The sequence below is a fragment of the Lactuca serriola genome, chromosome 9 (genome assembly GCF_051521515.1).
Source record: "Lactuca serriola cultivar US96UC23 chromosome 9, Lser_US96UC23_V15, whole genome shotgun sequence".
NCBI lineage: Eukaryota > Viridiplantae > Streptophyta > Magnoliopsida > Asterales > Asteraceae > Lactuca > Lactuca serriola.
The window spans coordinates 4,327,636-4,353,237 of NC_136416.1; the positions used below are offsets into that span (position 1 = coordinate 4,327,636).

The 25,602-nt window shown below is 36.4% G+C and overlaps 3 protein-coding genes across 3 annotated transcripts; all 3 read right to left on the reverse strand.

Annotated features, from left to right (window-relative positions):
• Positions 1 to 2,351: 2,351 nt before the first annotated feature.
• Positions 2,352 to 3,205, reverse strand: LOC145074229 (Plant invertase/pectin methylesterase inhibitor superfamily protein). Its single transcript, XM_079020641.1, has one exon. The coding sequence runs from the start codon at positions 3,123 to 3,125 to the stop codon at positions 2,571 to 2,573; it is 555 nt and encodes a 184-aa protein (XP_078876767.1). The 5' UTR covers positions 3,126 to 3,205; the 3' UTR covers positions 2,352 to 2,570.
• Positions 3,206 to 3,527: 322 nt separating this feature from the next.
• On the reverse strand, positions 3,528 to 5,126 carry LOC145074230 (complex 1 family protein / LVR family protein). Its single transcript, XM_079020642.1, has 2 exons — positions 4,793 to 5,126; positions 3,528 to 3,743 (listed from the first exon to the last, which is right to left on the reverse strand). The coding sequence occupies exons 1-2, from the start codon at positions 5,043 to 5,045 to the stop codon at positions 3,667 to 3,669; spliced, it is 330 nt and encodes a 109-aa protein (XP_078876768.1). The 5' UTR covers positions 5,046 to 5,126; the 3' UTR covers positions 3,528 to 3,666.
• Positions 5,127 to 11,061: 5,935 nt separating this feature from the next.
• On the reverse strand, positions 11,062 to 13,011 carry LOC145074385 (LYR motif protein). Its single transcript, XM_079020771.1, has 2 exons — positions 12,132 to 13,011; positions 11,062 to 11,496 (listed from the first exon to the last, which is right to left on the reverse strand). Exons 1-2 carry the CDS (start codon positions 12,871 to 12,873, stop codon positions 11,396 to 11,398), a joined length of 843 nt encoding a protein of 280 aa, XP_078876897.1. The 5' UTR covers positions 12,874 to 13,011; the 3' UTR covers positions 11,062 to 11,395.
• Between the last annotated feature and the right edge of the window lie 12,591 nt (positions 13,012 to 25,602).

Sequence of the window (25,602 nt, forward strand, 5' to 3'; positions counted from 1 at the left end):
CAAACTACTGGTCAACGATCCATGGACAACAAGTCAACAAAACAAGAAAAGTCCAACAGGCTGAGTATGCCCGTGTACTCAGCTGGTACGCCCAACGTACACCCTTTGGGCCAGTACGCACAGCGTACCAAATGGGTACGCCCAACGTACTCCCCTGAATTCCATTCTTCTCCATTAAGCACTTAAGTCCTTGTTCTAAATTCTCAAATTTGATTCCCATGGATGAGTTATCACGTAAAGTTGGCAACATTACTTACATGCATGGCTTAATGGGGCTCTAGAGCTCAAAATATCCTAATGAGGGGTCTTAACACATGCATGAGTTCAAATAAACCATAAAGATCACATTTTTATGCATTTGGGACACCTAAAACATCCAGATCTACAAGATCAGGCCTCTGAAACAACCTTAACTCACAAGGACCACCAAAAGAGGCTAAAATGATCATAAACAACCCCAAAAAAGATATATGAAATGAGTAGACAAGATTAAAGCGTTTTACCTTCAATAGATTGCAAAAAATGAGAAACTTTTGGATCTACAAGCTCCTTTCCAAGTGATGATTTTTCAACAAGCTCCAAACTCTCGAAAGTGCACAAGAATACTCCAAGATTCTTCACAATGGCTTAAAAGCTCCAAGACAAAGGCTAAGGGTCAACTATTAGGGTTTAAGTGCCTTAGAGGCTGATAAAAGACAAGGTTCATGAAGGAAATAAGGTTTAAATAGGGTCAAGGACCAAAAATCAGGGTTTCATGGCTGAAGGGAGTACGCCCGCGTACCCCTTAGTACGCTCGGCATACTCAAAGACCACCCGCGACCATCTTACTCAGTACGCCCCACGTACTAAATGGCCCTTCAAAACTCTAAAACTTCATTCGGCCTTGACTCCTTCGACCTAAGTTTGTTACCAACGAACTTTATATCCACAAAAAGGTGACGAGAAGCCCTACGCTTCTATCAAATCGTCATTGCCTTAAAACTTCCCGAACAAGAACCCAAAATTCGTAAAGGTACGGACTAACAAATTACGTTTATACCCTTGGGCTCCGTAGCACCATCAAACACTCAGATCACTTAAATTATAACACCCACATCCAAAAAGGGCCAAATCCCATCTTCCCCAAGGCCAAAAGCCTTAAGATAACTGATGATTGGGCCATAGCCCCGAATAATGAAGCAATCTGAACCCGAGTGTTATGTTATGTAGTAAACATATCAACATAATCCCAAACAATGTAACTGTCGTGTCATAGATATAGGGTGTAATTGAGTTGAGTCGAGTACAATCAAGCTCAAAACTTCGTTCAACTAAAAAGTTGTAACTTGAAACTAGGCTTTAGCTCAATTGAAGCCTTAATTGTCACGCTCGAGCTTGATCTTGATAAATTAATCAAGACCTTCTTGCTTAGCTTGCAAGGGCAGACGTAGGAATACATAGTAGGCGTTGCCGAGGTTGAAATAACGTGTTGTCGATATAGGAAAAATAGATAAAAAAAATCGAAAAATCAAAATTTTTTCCACTGTGGACAGAAAAAGTAAATGTTGTCGGTGCCACACCGATACACCTACTAAAACCACCCCTATTAGCTTGACTCGACTCAAATAGCTATTAAAAAATAAAATCACATTTAGTTGCAATAAAAATACGATTAAGCTTGTGATCTTGACTCAACTCAACTCTATAATATGTAAATATGAACAAAAAAAGAGTAAAAATGTAACTATAACTATGTTTGATTAAACTCGCGGGTTTCACAAGACGGATATTCTAATACTCGGGCTCAGCTTGATAATATATACCTGAATAGCTTGAACTCAAACTCAACTCGACTTGAATCGAGTCAATTTCGTTGGCTCAACTCAGTTGTCATAGCTTTGATGCTTAATAAAATCAGAAATAAATAAATAACCCTACATGTTTTGAGTTATATTCACTTTTGACCATTTGTATCGCCCATCCCTTTCCTAAAAAAGAGAACCAACAGATCTATAAGCAAAAAGGAAATTTTGAACACTCACTTTCACTTTATTGACATTTCCTGCCTAATCCATCACTTTCTAGTTTCTATAGTCTAACAATAGCATGATTTAGCTCATTTTACAAAGCAATCGACCACCAGATCATCTTTCCACATGCCTAAAAAAATTATTCATTATTCCATGAGAAAACATTATCAAGACACTTTTGAACTTACACCCATGACATCTGTTGGTTATTGTCGTATTTACCTTTTTTTTTTCTTTAAAAAAAAAAAAATCTTGGTTGACGTTATGACTTACGCCTGTTATGATTCATGGTGGCTGTATCATACAAATATGTTATTTTATATGAAAATATATACACCAAAAGACACAAAATACTGATACCACGATATATATATAAAAGGAACAAAGGTGAAGTCATTTACACAAGTGTTTCATTCATGTTACCATGAGTTTGAAATCTTCTCCATATATTTCAATCATGGGAACCAACAATTTATTTGCTTATGCTAAAGATGGTAAATATAAAAAGAAGGGTAAGTTTGCCTAAAGGGCATAATGGTGAAATGGGTGTTGTCGTAATTCCTATGGCCCAGTGGAAGCAAGTTTAGCAACAAGAGCAAGAGCATTACTAGTAAAATAACTCACTCTTTTAACTCTACTTTCCAACAACTTGATTTGTTTCCCTTTTTGCCCTTCAAACCCATCTAAACAAGTTTCTTCATCAGTAAGTGCACTACTAACCCAAGTAGTGACATCCTCCATCTGTGTCTCAAATGTTACAGCACTTATTTGTCTAAGCACCCCTAACGATTTGTGAAGGTTATCCAATGTGTCTTGAAACACATCCACACAATCATAAACCGCAACCCGATTTCTTCCCTTGAATCGATTCTTCTTCTTTAGTCCTAATAAATACCGAGTCGCATTCTTCGTTTCACCTATGGTGACCGAGACACCCGCCCGGGCCCACTTACTCGGGTCCCGTTTTGCAATGTTTGAATAGGAAGCAAGAGAGTGGATACAAAGATCTTGATATGTTGTAACACTACAAGCATCTACAACATAACCGCTATCTCCAGATGCCCATGAGTACCATGGGGCTAGTAGTAGCAACATGGATGTTACTAAAATAGCCATTGAAGAGGTTGAAAAAACTTGGAATTATTTAAAGACTTTGAAGGGTATTCCTATTCTTAGTTCAAAAGATGGAACAACGGAAACATATTATATATAAAAGAGAAAAAGGTTTTTTGGTGAGGTGGAAAGTAGTGTTGAGAAACTCCTTTTTTGTGTTTGTTAGCTATAAAAACAAGAAGAGGATGAGGGCAATAAAGAGTGGTAAGTTGAAAGAGATGGGGTTTAGAGAATCATGTGAAATGAGGTGGGGCATGTCATGAATTTTGAAAGAAGTTAGAGAGGATTCTTCTATCATATTCCTTTCCCCTGTGATCATTAGCACACCATCAAAATCACTACAGTAGATCTTTTCACAAGAAAGCAGATACAAAGCATTAAATAATGATCGAGTCCAAGGAAAAGTAGAAAGAAGGTAAGAGTTTATATGAAGACAAAATCTCATAATTATGATGAATTACATAATCAAAAATATATATATGAGCTCTCAGTATAACTAGGGAAAATAGATCAACAATTAATTGCTAGCTTTTGTAGTTATTCATCAGACAGAATTTTTAAGAATTTCTTCAGAAGGGACTTCGAGTGTTGCTCCTGCATGATCCTTGCTTGGCTTCACTTCTGCAGTTATAAATAAATAAGGAAATTATTTATCAAGTCAAAGTGGATTAGTTAATACCCATAACTATAATAATCTCATACCAAGTACAAAAGGGTTCCCCTAAAGCAATATTTAAAAAAAAAATCAGCTAATTTAAAAAGAAGCTGCAGTTGTAAATCTTAAATAAGTTTTCAAGTCATATTTACAGGGTGAAATAATTTTCAAGTATAGCAACGTTTATATGCAACTTTTATAATCATCACACTTGACACATGGCTTCATAACCATCGTGCTTGCAAAACTCATAAAAAGAACATTTCTTCAACAATAAAATTATCTACTTTTCCCTTTTTTTTCGATATTGATATTTCAAATCAACTGTAATGAATCAAGCAAAGAAATAACAATGGTTCCCATGTAGAAAAGGGCTGCCTCCAAAACAAAAATTAAAAGGGGATGACACTGATCTACTTATTGCAGCAGAGTCGGTATGACTCGAATCTTGAAACCCTAATTCAACTAAACCTGGATACCTAGTTTTGAATAGTGGCTTATGAACATGCACTAAGATGCTTATAATTCTATAGCTTCCTTCCGAAAGAGAAATGTCTATTTCAAATAATTGTTTTTAAAGGCGTGGGCAGGGTAACACTGGACTCACCACAGCAATAGCACCTGAAGGATCCATTTCAAAGAAAATGAGATTCTTTGCGGATATGACTGGTTAAACCTAGCAAACCAGAATTTTTCAATTGCAATTGGATCATGAACTGATTGCTTAATTAAATCATTCGAATCCATTTCACATATCTAATTCTATAATGAACTATTTAGGGCAAATATCATAATGTAGCAAGCACCGAAATAATCAGGAAAACCTATCATAAAGAGCTCTTAACAATGCAATCTAAGATCGTAATCATAGCACGTCTAAATCAATCATCGAGCTTCTAGTAAAGCGAACACATGAATAGCGACCAAAAGCATAAACTAGATAGCGTGCAAAACGGTAATTCATTGTATACTCACACGGGAAAAAAAAAGTGAGGAAAAAATAGTGTAATGGTACCGTAGCCGCCGCGGGAATTGAGTTTGGCCTGAACAATCATGTTAGATATGAAATCAGAGGCTTCGCGTGCCTCGTCGAGGAGTTTCCGAATCTCCGGTTCAGAGGTCACGTGACGGTTCTCCTCAAATTTCTTCCTCACCTCGGCCGCAGACCCCTCGAGCATCACGGTATCTCCGGCGAATGATTTCCGAGTCGCTCTCAGCAGCCCTCTGTAAGCTGTCAGGGCTTCCGCTGCTAATCCTCTTGCTGCCATTTTTGCTCTCTATTGAGTTGTTATTCTGCTGTAGATCACGACGCCGACCAGCGGACTCGAAGAATACATGAAGCGACGACGCCGATTAGCTTTTGGCAATTATCTTACAAACCCTACCCTCGTATTCAATCATATTTACAATTCAGACCATTCAGGTTCTCATAATTGAAACTATCTCCTTAAAATAGTAAGATAAATAAAAACAAAACAATGACTTCTATACTTTGTTTTACTTTGCATAGTTGTTGCACAATATTTACAAAGTACATGATTATCTTTTTATCAGTGAGATCATATATCATTATTCTGGTTCAATGTAAATTTCAAGGTTCTAAAAAGTTCACCATGGTTTCACCATGACTCCAAGGTTTGTACTTGCTGCCAAACTTTGACAAAATGTTGCCTAAGTCATATATATATATATATATATATATATATATATATATATATAGAGAGAGAGAGAGAGAGAGAGAGAGTTAGGTTCAAATGTTTTCACTATCTATTGTGTGCTTGTATGATTGATTATGGACCACTCATTTTAGTTATTTTAAGAAAGTAATTAATGCTTATTAAATGCTGAAAATGTAATTAATACCTATTATATCTTCAACATGTAATATGCATTAATTACTTTCTTAAAATAACTAAAATGATTGGTTCAGAATCAGTCATACAGGCACACAATAGATAGTGAAAACAAAATAACCTAACCATATATATATATATATATATATATATATATATATATATATATATATATATATATATATATATATATATATAATTGTCACCTTAAGTCACGCTTTACAAATGACTTGGCTCGCTACAATTTGAAAAAGCTTGAAGTTTAACATTGTCACCAAGTCACGCCATAACCTTGATAAATTTACTATTATAGTCAAGTTAAAAAGACTTAGAAAAAAAATGATTATGCAAGATATTTTCCACTTTGCAAAATAGTTTGCATGATAGTGATGATGAGATTAACAAAACAAAATAGTTATGTTTAAAATATGAAAAGGTGCATCTACATCTATCTGCTCACAGGTTATAAAAATTAAAATCTCAAGGTAGAAAACCACAGTAAATTAGACTTTGAAGTTTTTAAGAACCAAATTTTGCAGTGGCACCAAGGCATAAAGCCATAAAGCAAAAACTATACGGTATTATATACTTCATAGTTTATAGTGGCTTAAGAAAAAAAAAACACAGTAATCAAGTGTAGGACTTACAATTGCAGAAAACCAAAAAAAAAAAAAAAAAAAAAACAAAACAAAACGATTTCAAGATTAATGAACAAAAAGGTGCGAGGCGACGTGGAGCCTCGAATGATCTGCAATGTTTGATTCCAAACTGAATGGACTAATTTTTAAAGCTAGATTTCAAGCCAAATGAAGAAACATTTTAGGCTCTACGTTGGACTTTTGATCTGATATAAGGTTGATTTTCTAATCTTACGATTCTACACACGATACTATATAATACATAATATTTGTTTTAATTCACTTTATAGATATTTTTACTTTATTTCTCACTAGATTATAACCGGTTGACACCACGTGTGATAAATTGACAAAATCTTAAACAAATTATTGAAATGGTCTCTATGATTTGCAAAATATTCATGTTTGATCCCTAACATTTCTTATGCACTCGGAACATTCTTACTGTTTGATTTCGTTGTGTTTTTGGTCCTTCTTAAACATAAAAAGACTATAATACCCTTTGTATTTTCTTTTTCATTTTTGTGAGTAATATGATAATTATATAATTATTGGTTGAAATTGCAAAAAGATAATGGTTTGAATATCTAAGTGACATTTTGTTTGTATAGATATGTTAAAAAAATATAATTTTGTAGAATGCAATATAAATTTAAATAAAACATATATTGAAATTTATATAAATAATAAAATTATACAAAGTTTTAATAAATTTCTAAAATCTTTTTTATACACAACAGTAGATGTTTTATTTGTTAATCTATCATCCTTATCCAAAATCAACAATTTTGATCATTATCTATTTTGAACTCTGGAAATAACAACATACACTTGGTCATGTTATGCATATATAACTGTTTTTTTCTTCCCTCTCTAGCGTCCATAGCATACATGTTTTTGTTTGATATATAATAAAAATAATAAAGTAAAGTTAAAAAGAAAATTAATAATTTGATAATAATTGCTACAGACGATTGGTAACTTATGTAATCCGTATAAACCTCAATTAAGGAATTGAATAATAATAAAATAGCAAACAAATGATAATTTTATCATAATGAGTAATCAATTATTTTTGAAACGATTATTAAATCATATATATATATATATATATATATATGTATATATATATATATATATATATAGCGAAAAATGAATATGTGGCTGTCATGTATGTAATATTAGGTATAGAACCATCTATATTGACTTCATTTTGATTAAAAAAACATAATTTTCTTTCACACTTAGCCTCTTCCTATTGCTTTTGAACTCATATGATTGTTTATTTTGTAATTCGTCTCCAACATCTATGTATTTCGAATATGTTTTTTATTAAACCTCTAGTAGAAACTTAATAACTTCCTTCGACACCGAGCTTGTGTATACTTGCATTGTTTGTTTGTTTTTTTTTTTTGATGGATTATACGAAGCGATTTATCGAGTTTCTAATGAACAATTACAATCTTTAATTATAGTTTTCTGTAATAAATTTCAATATACTTAACTACATGTAGTTGATAAAATATTCTTATATACGGTTTGTGGTGCAAAAATTAAACTTATAAAACTCCATGAAAAATATATACAAAGCCAATTATAAGGTCTAATAGAGGATACAAGAAATATGATAGAGATATTTGATTGAATTTTGTTAAAATGATGTAGTTTTTGATGGTTCTATACCTAATATTAGGTGCATAACAGTCATGTATTCCCTAAGCCCATATATATATATATATATATATATATATATATATATATATATATATATATATATATGATTTGTCTCTAATTTTATAAAATGTGATTTTAATTAATATTAAAATGTTTTATTGATATTTAAGACCTTGTATAAATTAATATGTATAAATTAATAAAAATAGTTAATATTGTATAATGCTATATAAATGAAAAAAATTAATAAATACAACATATAATTTTTTATTTATAGGTTATTAGTTAATTTATATTTCTTTTAATATTTATTGGGGAAATATAATAATGAAAATTATGTAAATATATTTATTAGAAAAAATGAGAAACAAAAAACATCATATTAATCATTTTAATGCTTATTCCGAATTTTTTATTTATCAAAAAACCCACTCAACATCTATCGGTAATCCCAAAACTTCCCCTTTCTCCTTTTGTTTGTAATACAAATGCTGTAACACAAACCCAGACTTAGAATTACAATTACATACATATTTTTGCAACCACTGATAATATCCATCCCGTATCGATTTCGAAAGGGTGTTAATGTTTCTCCATCTCTATCGATGAAGGAAGATAGAAATGTGAAGTGAAGAGAAACTTACATTGATTAATAGCCGATTTCGAACTCAGAGACTAAATAAACGCAACTTTGAGGGTTGAAAGAAGCAAGATTGAAGGTAAGAGTCTAAGAGATGATCAAGTGATTTTTAATCTTAGTTTTTTTTTAACATAAAATACATTATGTTAAAGAAATTTTACCTGATTTTTTTTTTTTTTGCTGAAATGTTGTATATGAAGATATTAGCGAAAACTGAAGTTCAAAAGATTACCCTGAAATTCTTTAAGAGTGGAATTTGGTTCGAATTTTGAAATTCGAGTACTTGTTTAAATATTTGAATTTCGAATTTGCTAAAATCTAGACATAATTCCGTGCAAAATTATTCACTGAATAATATGAATAAATAAAATATTTAGTTTGGTAATCTGTGTTTGATGTAGTTGGTGTTTTCACTTTTGCTACCGTGTTTGATATTCTTTCAACTTGAACAAGCCATGACCTTTGAAAATATTCACGAATGCTAAATTTATCATTTATAATTTGTTTAATTATATGTCAAACAAATATAAGATTATCACAATTGTAAATTTATGTTTTACAGGTGATTTATTCCTTTTAATGTGATTTTGGCTACCATATCTGGTTCACTTATCAGGTTAATTGTTGCATGCATTGTTTGTATGCCATATCCATACTTAATAATTACCCTTATTCACTTTGGCATAGGTAAAAACTTACAACTTTCTCTCTTTCTCTTTAATTACTAATTACACCAATAATAAAACATTATCATAATATTAGTATTGGAAAACAGGAAATATTGGTAATGTGCAACTTGTTCTAACTGCAACTTTATGTCACGATAAATCAAACCCTTTTGGAGATTCTGTTATATGCACTTGTGATGGAAATGCCTACATCTCCTTTGGACAATAGGTGTGTCCCATTTTTTCTGAAAAGAACGAAAATAAGTGTGATCTTGGTGATAAACTGTTTAAAAACGGACATTGGAACAATTACATTCACCAAAAAGTAGAATGTTGTTATATCATAAACAAAAATTGAAAATACATACATTTATGATAACAGAGGGCAAAGTACTCTTTAAATTAAATAAATAATTATCATTAGTGAAATGAATTATTTAATTCTGAAACAAATCATTCCAACAAACAATGATCGTCAACAAATGTTTCAACCTTACAAACCACAATGTCAAACTACCAGCATGAAAAATATAAATCCGAAATTGTTTACAAACCACAAAGGGCATAATTGGAATTGTAATTTATGACATTCGGATAAACAAAAAACAGACCACTTAATAATCCAAAACAAAATCACAATTCTATTTCATGAAAGTAGAATGTCATTTCATGAAAACAACCCCCATATGACAGTATATACATGAAATAGAAGAATACAAAAGAAACATAATGGAAAATAAAAAAACATAAACAACATAAACAAAAGAAAATGAAAATAGTCAACAAATAAAGTATGAATTAGTTTGCATTTGTTTTTCTATTATATGTTTAACATAATATATGAAATATATCATTACAATATAGTACGTTTTCATAAAATTAGTTAGATTTTTACAGTATATACATGAAATAGAATAACACAAAAGAAATATAATGCAAAAGAAACAAATGCAAGCGTAACATAACTGAAAAAGAAAACGTATAATAATCAACAAATAAAGGATGAATTTTAAGATGCTTATACACTAACCTGATGTTTTGATATTCTATGACTGAAAGGCTGTGAATAAGGAGGTGCTCTATAGAAAGCAGGAATCAACAGATAAAGACGAATCAATAGACAAAGACGCAACAGGTATTTGCAATGCAAACGTAAAAAATAGGTACTTTGGAAAAGGCTTTTATAACTGCAAATTAGGAATAAACAGGAATAAGGAAATAAAGAAATCAATGATTTGAAACGTATGATCTTTAGCCTATAATTCCGAAATTTCAAATTTATTCAAAATTTAAATTGAAATGTCAAACAGCAAAGGATAATTGTATCGAGCTATTTTTGCCAGTTATATGCGTTTGATATAAGATTATTATATGATAATATTAATATTAATTTTTGTAGATTATCAGTCCTTTTTTATAGGGATTCGAATTGAATATAGGTAAATAAGGATATTAGATGCTTTCTAATATTAGATAATAATGATAATGAAATGATATTAATGTTAATGATTTCTGAATAATAAGTCTCTAACTGAAATGCTAAAATGTAGGAAGTGATTTGTCGATGGAAGAAGGAAATCACTCAGCGGGAAAATGAGAGAGCATAATGATTGAGAGATGACACGTGGCAGAAGGCAGTGGTTAAAAGTTGACACGTGGCTGATCTAGTACTCTTTTATTAAGAATAGATAGATTATAAATATAAATTAACCAATCATTTATTTGTTCCGAGACAGTATAAGTAACATCCACATCCCACAGAAAGAAAATGTTAAATTCTATAAATGAAGGGGGCTATAGTCTTTTACTCATAAAAACAAGAAAATCATGAAATTAATTAGCTGAATATACAAGTAAATAGAAACAGAGTCATATAAAGTCCCTCCTTTACAAAATCACCAGGCTTATGTTTTCAACCAATCAGTCTCAATCTTCTATTGTCATCAATAAGGTTACATTACATTAACATACATACACAAAAAATGGACGAATGTGAATGAGTACTTGGAAGATATCAGTAAATCCTTCACAGCTCACGCTTCCCATCATAATAAGAGTTAAATTAGGCATCAATAATACTAATAATCACCTGTTCCTGTTTTGTGGTGATTTATACTAATCCTTTTAATATAAAAGCTTGTGTCTTTAAGCAGCATCAACCATTCTAAGCTCATGTTTCTTGCGTCGACACCTGTGATGAGCTTTTTGCAATGTATTCTCACCAATTATCTCCATACTTTGTGCATCTGATGCAAAAAAAAAAAAAGGATAGACATTACAAGACCATCAGAAAGAAACTAGTGTGAAAAATAATTCTGCATTTGCAGCATAAAATAAAAAGGAGCAAATTTAAGATTGATGATAGCGTTGAGAATATTTGTGATGTTAAAAAATCAGCTTATGAGTCATTATATTTAAGCAAATGAGCCACCAAAAAAACGTAGCTAGCCTAATATGTTAAACATTATGGACTAAGCATGTAGTTTTTTGACATTGAATAAGCCCCTGTTGATTTTCAAATGATATACATGGAATGAGTTACCATATGCTATTGCTAATGTCCTAAATCCGTTCAAGAATGGTGAATGGTCATTCATGTGGATAAAGTTCATATCTTGATAGTTAAATCTGTAGATGAAATAGAGATAGCCCTTTAAATAATTGGTATTGGATAACCACGGCTGGCTGATGAGATGACTCTATTCTTCTGTTTCTCATCATAATGACATGTTTTTGGTCTCAATAGGTTCACGCTGAATATTGAAACAAAGGTCACGGACTCAAATTTGTATATAAGTAAACAAAGGTCCTTAACATCACATGCATCCTGAACACTGATTGTGCTAACAACAACTGTAAAGATAGGAAACGAACAATGTACCTCCAAATCTATTGCCCCAGAACAACAACCTTGTATCATCCTCTTCTTCGTCCAACTCATCACCATATCCGAACTCAGCATCCCCTCTATAACCAGGTTCACTTCCGTACCCTGATTCATTACCCTGATTATCCAAATTCCCATGATGATGATGTAATCCCATATAACTGTTTGATATCTCTCTATCTCCACCACCAGTACTCTCTCTGCGCAAATTCCTAGCAGTTGCCTCACTTGCATCCGAAGTCCAATTAACATCCCCTCCGCCTCCACCATTCACAAACAACTCCCCACTGGAATCCGTCCCGGCATTATTCGCCATCATAAAATCTGAACAGGTACCATACGCATTCGAAGCACCAACTGAACAACACCTCCGCCGTGTCCCACTCCTATCACTACTCCTACCAGAAACAGACCTTGATCCACGTCTTCGCCTCTTCTTAGCCATCCAATGGATCCTCTCGCGCTTCGATTTCACAGACGATCGGGAACCATCGTCGTCAAATAATGACAGCTTAGACATATCGAGGTTTTCAATAGCGAACGAGGTTGCCCGATCGGAGAGGCAAGGCCGTTTGTGAGGTTTAGCAGAAGATGTCGGGTTATTATTGTTGATGTTATCGGATTTTTCTAGGGTTTTGTTGAGTGTGGTGGGGAGATGAAAAGGTCTCCAGCTATGAAGCTGGAACGTGCAGGTATCTATGGCATGACGCGAACTTCCTATGGTTCTTGGTGACATTGACGTAGACAACGATAGTTGGAGATCAAAATTAGGGTTTGGGAATCGGGGGAATTCAACGGTGAAATGGTGAGAGGAACACAAGTAGGATTTCTCTCACCTTCTGGATAAAATGAGCACTTTAGGCGGAGAAAGTCTCTCCAACCAGACGCACACATAATAACGAAAGGGCGTGTTAGTTAAGGAAAAGTTATAGAACTTCTAGCTTTTTAGTATTTGATAAAACGTTCATTTTTAAACAGAAAGCCTCATTTGACATTACAAGCTTCTAGCGTTTAGTTTAATCAAAACGTTTCAAATCCAAATGTTATTTCATGTAGCTTTTAACAAAACGCTACCCGCTACCAGCTAGTTTTGCCGAACATGCCATAAGTTGATAAACGCCCCTCAACTTTGAAACAATGTGTTGAAATGCTCCAAAAGTTTACAACAATGAGCTAAAAAGCTTTTATTTGCAAGAATAAAAGGGTTGTTTAGGTAACCTTGAATGAGTGTCTTTAAATGAAAACATCGTGTTTATGAATGGTTGTTATAACCTTGAATGAGTATGTTTTTAAATAAAAAACATGTTGTTTGATCGGGTCTATGAATGATTGTGATATCAGATAATAATAACTATTTGGAATTCTAAACTATTTTATAATGAATGAAATGATCATATTTGTTACGATATCTTAACAAACTTGTGTGTAAAAATTACAAATAATCATATAAATTTTAAATTAAACATAAATTCTTTAAAATCCATGGAAATGTCTACTGAATTTTTGCAAAAAAACATAGAGATAATAGTAGTAGTCGAGATAATCTTATCATCACAACAAAAATATCTTTCCTAGTATCCTGGGATATTAGCTAGTGAAGATATTGTACTATCCTATACCGAAAATAGTGTATCGCACCTTGTACATATACTTGTATTATCAATGAAATACACACGTATTCAACATAATTGTTAGCATGGTATCAAAGCCCATAATCCTTTGAAAACCTTTCTCAGCCGTCGATCTTCTCATCTCTCTTTCTTTTATCGGATCTTCTTCTTCAATGGATCCCAAAAATCATCCTGTAATCATTGTTACGAACATCAGAAACTTCATCCCATTCACTCTGGAAACGGAAAACGGCCAATACACTTCATGGGCTGAGTTATTCAAAATTCATTGACATGCCTTCCAAGTTGGAAATTACATCGACCCCCAAGTCAAACCACCGCCATCTGCCCCCTCTTCCTCAACAACTATCGAAGAAGAGAAGGCCAAAGTAACTTATGAATATGAAATCTGGTCTCGTCTAGATGTCATTGTTCTTCAATGGATCTATAATACAATCTCCAATGATCTTCTTCACATTTTCCTAAAACCTAACACTACCGCCTCACAGGCTTGGCAAGCTCTCTAAAACATCTTTCAAGATAATCAAAGTTCAAGGGTTGTCTATCTTGACAGCAAGTTCGTCTCTACCCATCTTGATCATCATCCCAACATATACTCCTGCTGCCAAGCTAAAAAGATGTTGGTGGATCAACTTTCCAACGTGGGAATGGGAAAGTCGACATCAAATCAAAGACTTGTTTTACAGTTGATTGATGGTCTCAATGAAAGTTACGAAGGCATCACCATGCCCATACAACAAACCACTCCACTTCTTTATTTATATGATGTCCGATCAAAATTAATCATGAAAGAATCTCGTAAAGCTCATAAAGTTTTTGCGACCGCAACATCACCTAACATTGGTGCCAATGTCATCGGTTTAACAACCTCCACGACACCTATGATGTAACAATGTAAATTTTCAAAACAAATTTTCATTTTTAAATCATATTTTCAATCATCAAAACAATATCAAACAAATTGTATCCAATGTCATCATAACAAACAAATCCCATAATCTCAAAAGATCTCAAATACATAAATCCTCTCAGTGTGTACGGATCATGCCGACGCCTTCCCACGGTCCTCACTAGTACCTGAAACACACAACACAACAACTTTAAGCATAAATGCTTAGTGAGTTCCCCAAAATATCACACACAACACATACGCCTTTCCAGGCCATAACTATGTGGGGCCTTCCGGTCCAAATGTGTCTCAGAGGACTTCTGTCCCGAATCCCGGTAGACCTTCCGGTCCTACCCGTATCGACCTTCCGGTCTGTAACCTCCTGACCTTCTGGTCCATATCATCTTGACCTTCCGGTCCTTATCATACATAACATGCATAACACATACATATCACATATCAGCACATATCACATATCAGCACATAACACATACATCTCATAGCATATAAGACCTTCCGGTCACACATAGGCACCCTTCCAGGTACAGTATAGTGAGAAGACTCACCTCGGGTATCTCGGATAATCTCTCACACGAGAACACTGATCTAGCCCCCGCCTAATCACATAAACAATATTAATAAATAATGGCTCTCAAAGGTTAGCTTAAATCCATTCCTACAATCCCACAGAAGGGTAAAAGACTTTTTTACCCCTCCCTGACCCAAAAGTCCAAATGTTGACCAAAACCCTAAAAGTCAACGAAAGTCAACCCTCCGGATTACACAGCGCATACCAAATCAGTACGTTGGGCGTACCCGGCGACTTCAAAGAATCGGGGAACGCGACCCCTTACGTTGCGCGTACTGGGATTACGCCCCGCGTAACTCCCAGTTTCAGATTCCTTTTGATTTTGGGTCTTAAACGGTAAAGACACATGTCAAACTTTCATATCTGACTGTCCCTAAGCCTCTTAATCCATAAAGTCGGTGACTTTAAGCCTTTGCATGGCTGTAAAAGTCACCAACACCCATGTCATTCCATTTCCAACACTTAAAAGCCCATAACTCAAGTATGACTCCATAATAACGACCAAGTTGGGATTTTTATGGATCTACAACACATATATCACTGAAATGGGACATATCTAGGTCCATGGAGTCCCTTATGTTCATAAAGTCTCCACCTTTGGGGCTTTAACCCTAAAAATGGACCATGCAACACCAAACCAAAATAAAGAGGAAAGTTCTGAGCTTTTTACCTCTAAGTGAAGCCCCTCCCTCTGAAGAACTCAGATCCAAGCTTGAACTTCAATCCCTAGCCTCCACAAGCACCTCCCCTTCTTCTTCACTAACACACAAAGGCACTTGTAGCTAAAAACACTCACACACAAGCTTTAGGACGAAGGAAATGCTCTCTTAGGGTTTCACTCTCTGATATGGTGGTTGAGGATAAGGCCTTAGCATTGCTTATATAGTGCACAAGCCACAAATTAGGGTTTGCATCTGGGCCCGCTACGCCCAGCGTAACCCTGGGTACGCCCAACGTACCTAGACGAGTCTGCGTCCAACTTAAGCGCATGAGTACGCGCAGCGTACTCATTTGCAACATTTTCCACTTAAGGGCTAAATTTGACAAGTTGACAAAAGAGAAGAGTTAAATAGTTATACTTGAATTTCGGGATGTTACAATACTCCCCCACTAAAAACAGACTTCGCCCTCGAAGTCTCATGCTGAAAACAACTCTGGATGCTGCTCCCACATCTCTAACTCCGGCTCCCAAGTCAGCTCGGACCCTCTCCGATGTTGCAACTAGACCTGAACCAGGGGCACCTCCTTGTTCCTCAGAACCTTGATCTTCCGATCCAAGATCGTGATCGGTTTCTCAACATATTTCAGGCTCGTATCCACCTGAATATCCTCCAACGGCACCAACGCCAACTCGTCGGCAATACACTTCCTCAGCTGAGACACGTGGAAGGTATCATATATCTGACTCAACTCCGCAGGTAGCTCCAACCGACATGCTACCCTGCCCACCCTCGCGGTCACCCTAAATGGCCCAATATATTGGGGCCCCAACTTGCCCCTATTCCCGAATCGAATCAGTCCTTTCCAAGGAGACACTTTCGGGAGTACAAAGTCTCCCACCTGGAACTCAAGCTCGGATTGTCGCATATCCGCATAACTCTTCTGGCGACTATAAGCCGTCAACAACCTCTGTCTAACCTGATGTATCTGCTCTGTCGTCTGAAGCACTATCTCAGTGCTACCCATCACTCGCTGCCCTACCTCTCCCCAACAGATGGGATTCCGACACCTCCTCCCATACAACAATTCGAAGGGAGGCATACCAATGCTTGAATGGTGACTGTTGTTATAGGAAAACTCAGCTAACGGCAAATACGTGTCCCAACTCCCTCTGAAGTCCAACACACATACCCGAAGCATGTCCTCGAGCGTCTGAATCCTCCGCTCATTCTGTCCATCCGTCTGTAGGTAGTAAGCGGTACTGAAATGCAGCCTCGTGCCCAACTCCTCGTGGAACTTCTTCCAGAACCTGGAAGTGAAACGTACATCCCGATCTGACACAATCGAGATCGGCACTCCATGTCGCGATACCACCTCCCTCACATACATCTCTGCCAGCCTCTCTACAGAAGAGCTCTCACTGATAGCAAGAAAGTGAGCGCTCTTTGTCAGCCGGTCGACGATCACCCAAATTGCATCGACACCCCTCGCGGTCCTCGACAATTTGGTGATGAAATCCATAGAAATCTGTTCTCACTTCCATTGGGGAACCTCAAGTGGCTGCAACTTGCCATGCGGACACTGGTGCTCGGCCTTAACCCTGTGATAGGTCAAGCACCTCTCAACAAACCATGCTACATCCCTCTTCATACAGGGCTACCAATAATCTTTCTTTAGATCCAAATACATCTTAGTGCCCCCGGGATGGATCAAGAACCTCGATCGATGCGCCTCCTCCATCAAAGTGGTGTGTGTCCTGCCTGCATACGACACCCAAATCTGACCCTGAAAGGTCATAATCCCGCGACTATCGGTAACGAACTCAGGTACCTGACCAATCACCCGCTCTCTTTTACGGTTCTCCGGTCTCACGGCCTCTGCCTGGGCTTCCCGAATGGTGTCCAACACCGGAGTCATCACTGTCAGTCACTTACAAATGTCTCGAATCGGGGCAATCTCTGCCCTACAGCTGAGGGCATCAACTACAACATTAGCTTTTCCTGGGTGGTACAGGATCTCACAATCGTAATCCTTAACCACGTCTAACCATCTCATCTGGCGCATATTCAGATTGGGCTGATCCATCAAATACTTCAAGCACTTGTGGTCTGTCTATATGGTACACCAAACCCCATACAAATAGTGACGTCAGATCTTGAGGGCGAACACCATTGCCCTCAACTCCAAATTATGGGTGGGATACCTTGTCTCATGAGGCTTCAGCTGCCTCAATGCATACGCTATCACATTCCCCTCTACATAGGTACTACACCCAACCCCGATATCGATGCGTCACAATACACCACAAAATCCTCCATCCCTTCCGGGAGGGCTAACACCGGGGCTTCGTATAATCTCTGGCGAAGTGTCTCTAACGAGGTCTGCTGCTCCGGACCCCATGAAAAAGCAACACCCTTCCGGATCAACTTGGTGAGAGGCACGACGATCTTGGAGAAGTCCCTGATAAATCTCCGATAATAGTCGACCAATCCTAGAAAACTCCTGATCTCGGGGGGTGATCTCGGCACCTCCCACCTCATAACCACCTCAATCTTGGCCGGATCGACCAATAACCCTTCCAAACAACACAATTCCTGAAATCCAACTAGCACATCTTGTGTCCCAAACAATGCCAATGACTCTAGCTGTTCACACTGATACCACACTCAGATCTCGGAGTCCAAAGGTCAGATGCTCCCACAATACTTCAGTGACCACTTATCTTTCCCTCCCTCGGCAACTCCGAGAGGCTTTCCTAGTTACTGAACCCAATCAAAATCCCCTCGTACGAACCCTTGAACCAACCCCGACCATATTCATAATGACACTCGAATGCTGGAAAAAAAATCTGTGATATATGAGGAGATGACCCCGTACTACTCCACCCAAATTCACGATTTGCAGATGGCATATAACTCTTCTTGAAGATGCATGTAACTCAACCACCACCTGAGATAACAACCAACGATATACCTTCCCATGCTGATGAAAATATCCGCTACTAAATACAAGCAATGTTGGTGGGGAGGCAAAAGGGTACATACCTTGTACCCTTTCCTGCAGGAGTTCCGATCCCCCTTGTCTGACCCTGCAAAGTGGTGCCCCTCCCTGCTGGGCTCCAACTCTACTCTCTCGTCCAATGGTGATCCTCAAACTAGCCGGAGCGGATGCACTCATCGCTCCTCTCCTATTCTCAAACGGTCGACCTCATTGTCACCCTTCTGATCGCAACAAATATAATGGCCTTTCCCCTTGTGGGCATTCTCTGGAAATGTGACCAACCCTGATACACCATAGCAACCTAGATCACTGAACAAATCCCGACAACGACTCGGAGCAATTTCGGTATATGTAGATTCCGCTCCGCGAGGTACATCCGTCTGAAGACCTCTTAAAGATTCCTCGAAATGCTGAATGACATCTGACAACCCTTGATAACCTATACATTAGCATAATACCGACCCGAGATCCAACTTATCAAGATACCCAAGCGATACAATTACCCAATATCTACCAGACATGGCCAAAGTTAGCATATCCACAAACATCTGAAGGATTACTGACCACCTCCTCTTGTGATACCTCGACCACCCTGAGACCATGATGTAACACCTCATTCCGATCCCAATGACAGTCCAAACCCTTGGAATGAAACTCCATCGCCCAGTTTTCTGCAAACGTTGCACTGGATCCGACCCTGCTGGCCTCTCAAGTGCTGATCCAAACTCTTGGGTCTCCGCCCGAGACCCTCCAATGAATTCACCTGACCTGAACCTCTCTTATTGAGGTACCCCTAATCAATCTTCCATCCTCAGCTGTGTGATCCATATCATTCAAGGTCTCACACCCTGATCTACTTACTAGTTCAATCGTTGCGGATACACAGCAACAGCTGAAGCAATCTATGCTCTAAACCGGGCTACAAACTATCCCTGAGACTTGGTCTCCAATCCCGAATGTGAAATAGATTGCACAATCCTTTCCGCCTGATCCATGATGAATTCAAATTTCTAGCAGTCCTTCCACTAACTGGATCACCACCGGAGTCGGGACCAAACCCTGGTCCTACCCATGTGCGCTCATCCTCATTCTGCGAAGCAACTATCCCCTATATCCAATCATAACCAAGAATCCTCCTCCCCATGATTCTTAGATTCTCCAAGACTTTCCCCGATTCGAGTATGGACCCTGTGCTTTCAGTAGTACGGGCCCGATACTACCTTCCACACCTATCCATACTTTCCTCCGGAATCATCCTGAATACTCTAAGTCACCTATTCCCATGATGTACTGAATGTCTGCTAAACAACAATACAACATCCACCGAAGCACCTCCTAGGCTCCCCCTAGGTTTCCAACCTACCCAGTCCCCAGCTGCTGAAAGATTCCCAATATTGTCAACCAGCTACCTTATGAATATAGCCACATGCAACAGAGATCAGATAATCCTTTGAGTAACAGAAGTAATCCTAGAACGGTTAGACTCGGATGAGAGTTGCGCAATAGGGCCAAATCCATCACTCTGAGATTATCCCACCTGTGCCACATGTGACCTAGCATATTCACTTATTAGCTAGCTCACATTGCTAGAAGTCCTACAAAGCACAAAGAAAGTAACATTCGGACAACGTAAAAAATAATCAACATGTTCCAATCAAATAATTCTATCTATACATACAATTCACAATCAGGTGAATCCGGTTACTAATCTCATCCTAGGCTCACCCTGGGGTAATCTCCGAACCACAAACTATCATAGAACATTTGGCCCACATACCACAACCCATGTTTTCCACATCTACCCTCGCTATCGGCTGTCTTATGCATGCAAATTATACACAGAACAAGACCTAATAGACTGTCGAATAATAGACTCTACCCTAGGACCACAACTAGACGAGGAACATGAAATAAGGCCAAGTCAATTATTCAAAGGCTATAAGATCCTAACCATATACAATTTTGAAAGCATACACATAATAATTACAAATACTAATTATCATTCTCATTCCAGCATGGCATCCAATATTCTCACGCCTACAAGCACCATATATCAGGCCAACCTATTAATGATTACTCAGCACTAGCATGCAAGTCTACCAGCTCATACAACATATACAAACATCTCCCCTAGCCCTAACTAGCATGCGATTCATAGGTTCCTAATCGAAGCATAGCAGATAACAAGTGTAGGTATTTTGGGGAAACATACTTGAGCTCGACTGATTGCATGCACCACACCCTTTATTGTCTTAGAAATTCTTTACATGAAACATTTTCTTTTGAAAGCTTTTGAAAACTTTACAGATCTTCAGTTTGAGTTCAGACACAACCGAAGGTATCTCCGAATCCCTCAAACCAAGGCTCTGATACCAACTTGTAATGACCCAAAAACCAAGGGTAAAAAATTCATTTGTAATATAACTAAAACATAGATGCCATTTATTTCAAACATTCTAGATCATCGTTAAGTAAATCATTTATTAGAGTTTATCCCAAAATCATTCATTGCGGAAATCATAGGTGTGTGCATCGCAATCAATCCAAGCTCTTCTTTTCCAAATTGATGATACCTGAAACCAAAGATATATACCATAAGCACAAAGCTTAGTGAGTCCCGCAGAGCATACCCACACACAATCCACATAACACAAAACATATTAGCTATAAAAGCTATCTCTACCGCATACCACATAACAATTAGCTATAAATGCTACCTCTACCTCATATCACATATCAATTAGCTATCAAGCTATCTCTACCATTAGCCGCAAGGGCTATCTCTACAGTTAGCCGCAAGGCTATCTCTACCATTAGCCAGAAGACTACCTCTACCATTAGCCACACAGGCTATCTCTACCGCATATCATGCATACATATCACACACCTCTACATAACAAGCATACCAATTATCATAAAATGGGCGGGCCTTGGTGCCTTAGACCCATTGGTATGGTGAGAAGACTCACCTCTTGACTGTTGAACTGATAAGCTAAAATCAGATATATCCCATACGTTGCTCCTTCCCAACTACCCATAATCATCAGGTAAGTAACTTGACACAAACCCATAAATACCCTCAGGTCAACCCTGGTCAAAGTCTATGTTTGTAGTCAAGGTCAACAGTCCATATTGACCTTGACTCGTCAAGTACAATTAGCCACTCGTCGGGTTCCTTGCTTGACTCGTCAACTCGCCGATTCACCCGAGAGACTCGTCGAGTTCCTTGATGTTCACAGCCGTAAACTTCCAACCGAACACCCTTGACCGTGAACCCTTGGCTGTGAACGAGAAAACCCTTCCGACTCGCCGAGTCACAAGAGCGACTCGACGAGTTCCCACATATTCGGCCCTTTCCAGTGGGAATTAAGGTACCAAACTTCAGATCTATATTCTCATAGTGATAATACCATGTAAAGTTGCCAACTTTACGTTCATACTAAGTATCATAATGCCAAAACCACATCAACAAGCTTCGTACAAGTCCCTAATGCATGAATAAGAATTAGGGTGCACAAAGGAGACAACTTTATGACATTTGGGACCTAAGAAGGTCCATATCTGGAACCATATCCTTGTGATAGGTCCAGATCCAAACTTGGTTCCATTTCCTCAAGGATGGCCATAATTTTCCAAAAGAAATCTAAGAGCTTAAAGCTTTAAGGTAATTAACAGATTAATACCTCAATAAGGTGCCCAACACGAAATAGATACTCAATTTAGTGCTCTTCCCTTGATACTTCCTCTTCAAGCTTGAAATCATCCCCAAAATCCCAAAGACAAGCTCCCAAATGCTCTCTCTCTTCACACGCAAAAGGTTTGCGGCTGAGAACAACTTATAGGGTGTAAAATGGAAGGCTATAAGGCAGCTAATGATGTTTATATAAGGGGCAAACCATAAAATTAGGGTTTTCTCCCTACAACACTGACTCGCCGAGTCGATCCCGATCCGTGACCACGATTAAATGCCTCCACTCGACGATTTGGACTGCCAACTCGCTGAGTCCATGCACCGTAACCCTAAAAATTTAACCAAACCGAATAATACCTGGATCAGATGTTACATATTGAATGCTTCCATTGCCTTAATCTAGTATATAGTTGCATAAAAAACCCAACAATATCTACATTAAAGCATATACAGTCTGGAACAATATACTGCATAGATTCTTCGATACATTACTATTTCCTTCCACTAGAAACTTCACTCGAAAAAATATGTGTACATACTCATTTTTTTAGATAACGATAACCATCAAAGAACACTACTTGTGGACGAATTGGGGAACAAAGACACAAAAATGCTGCATGTAGCTTGTGGATGAACAAAGAACACAAATACCCTATTTTAACCACTCCGGAATGGTTGTACATTCAGAAATACACTTTTCAGTCTGGAAAATACAGACGTCAGATTCCAGTTCCGAATCCTACTAACCATCACCAACTCTGGAATGAACATAAATACTCTGGAGCATCGTATTCTGGAAAACATAATCCGAAATCCATTTTGTTAGTCCGGAACGTATGATTGTCAGATTCCGGACCTGATACCTACCAACCACCCTAACTCCGGAATGAATGTAACTATTATGGAATGCGATATTCCGGAGGAAGTAGCCATTTAAAAGAAAAATTATAAGGTGGTTATTACTATTAAAATACTCGTTTGTATGGGTTAAATGAGTTAATTCCCCTTTTTATGGTACACATTAAGTTAGTTATGTTTTTTACTTTGTACACGTATGACCATTAAATGTAATAGTCATATCTTTACAAAATAAAAAATATAAATAACTAAATATATAAAAAATAAACATAAATGACTAAGGTGTTGTTTGTTTTTCTTAAAAAACCTCTTCAAAACTCTTATTGCTGCGCGACGCAGTACACGCGCAACACTTTTTGTCCCGCAACAGTTTGTTTTTCGGAAGTATTCGGGGCTTAAAACCTCTGACCATGTGCTTCTTGGGGAAGCACTTGTTGTGCCTCTTCCCACCCCTTCAAACCTAAACATAAAAAATCCAATCCAAAAAAACAACTCCCCCCCCCCCCCCCCCCCCCCCCCTTTTTTTTTTTCCAAAAATCTAACAACATTGTTGTGTTGTTTTTAAATAAGTGTCCATGAAGTATATTTAATATTACGTTTATGGTCCTTTACTTATATACTATATTTTATTTTCATCCCTTTAACATTTAATACATTAAATTTATATCTCTTTAACTGTTTTCTCCCATTTGATTTACATAAGTTAATTCATTTTAATGTTTTTTTTTTAATTAGTTTATTTTAAACTTTTAATGTCTGTAGCAGTCTGCAAATATTAATAAAATCAAACATGCTTCTTATTACAGTCTGCAACAGTTTGATCCACCTCTTCTACTAAAGAGGTTTGCAGAGGTGGTCCGCAGAGTTTTTGAATTTTTGCTTCGAAAAAACAAACAACACCTAAATATATACACGATCTAAATTATATTACCCATCTATACTCTTTGGTTTCAGTATATTTAAAGTGTAACTTTTATCAATATTTATATGAAGGTATTTGGGAGTGCTTTTTAATCTCAAAAGTGTTTTTGGGAAAAGTCCTTATTGATTTATAGAATTTTGGAAAATGAGTTTTTAAAAATATTTGGATTAACTTTTATGGTGGAAAAAACTAAAAAATTAATAAGTTGATTTTAAAAAATAAAAGTGTTTGACTTAGGTCAAATGAACAAAAAAAACCACTAAGTCACCAAAAAAACCCAAATTTTACCACCTTTTGAAACTATCATTTTTTGTCTAGTCAAAAAATCATTTCAAACAAGCGAAACATTTTTTAGCTTATTGTTTTTTTAAAAAACCAATAAACTAACAAGTAAGCACTCCCAAACACCCTATAAAAGACATACAAAGGATAAAACAAAATATCAAGAAAAATTTCATTATTTTGGAAAAATTTATTAAAAAATCCAAAAAACTTTTATTTTTCTAATAGATTAGCCCAAAAAAGGATAATCAAACCCACGACGCCCACGACCTCCCTCTCTGAAAACACACCGATTACCAATTAGGCCACAACAAATCTCTATACTAATAAAAAAGTAGCTCTTTTGCCATGTGTCACCATATTAGACATTTTAATTAATGTGTTGCCACTTGTCAATCTATTAGTTTTTCATTTTAAATTTATTAGACCTCCTCATTAATGTGATTCTATTTTAAATTTTAAATTATGGTTTTCATTAATTCACAAATAAAAAATATCTAATATATATTAAAAATTAATTTTATATATTTATTTGAATCAATGATTATAATTTCACATAACTAATAAAAATTATCTCTTAAATTAATGATTTATTTAAAATAATTTATTAATAATTTTGAGTTTTTACTATAAAAATTTGATTAATTTTATAACCGTGATTCCCACGAATTATAAACTAGTTAATGATACAATACGTTAACTATTGAATATAACCAAACGTTAGAAAAAGTTTTCTTTGCAAGTCCATTTTTCTAACCCTAGTGGAAGCTGATGTGACATGCCCACATCAACATGGACATATTACCTGTTTAGATTATCAAAAAGGGACCAAAGTAAAAAAGTTTCCCGTTTTCTTAGCTTTTTCTAATAAAAAAAATCTTGAGACGTTTTTGTATTTAAAAAAAAAAAATGAGATTTTTTTAAAGATTTTCCAAAAAAAAAA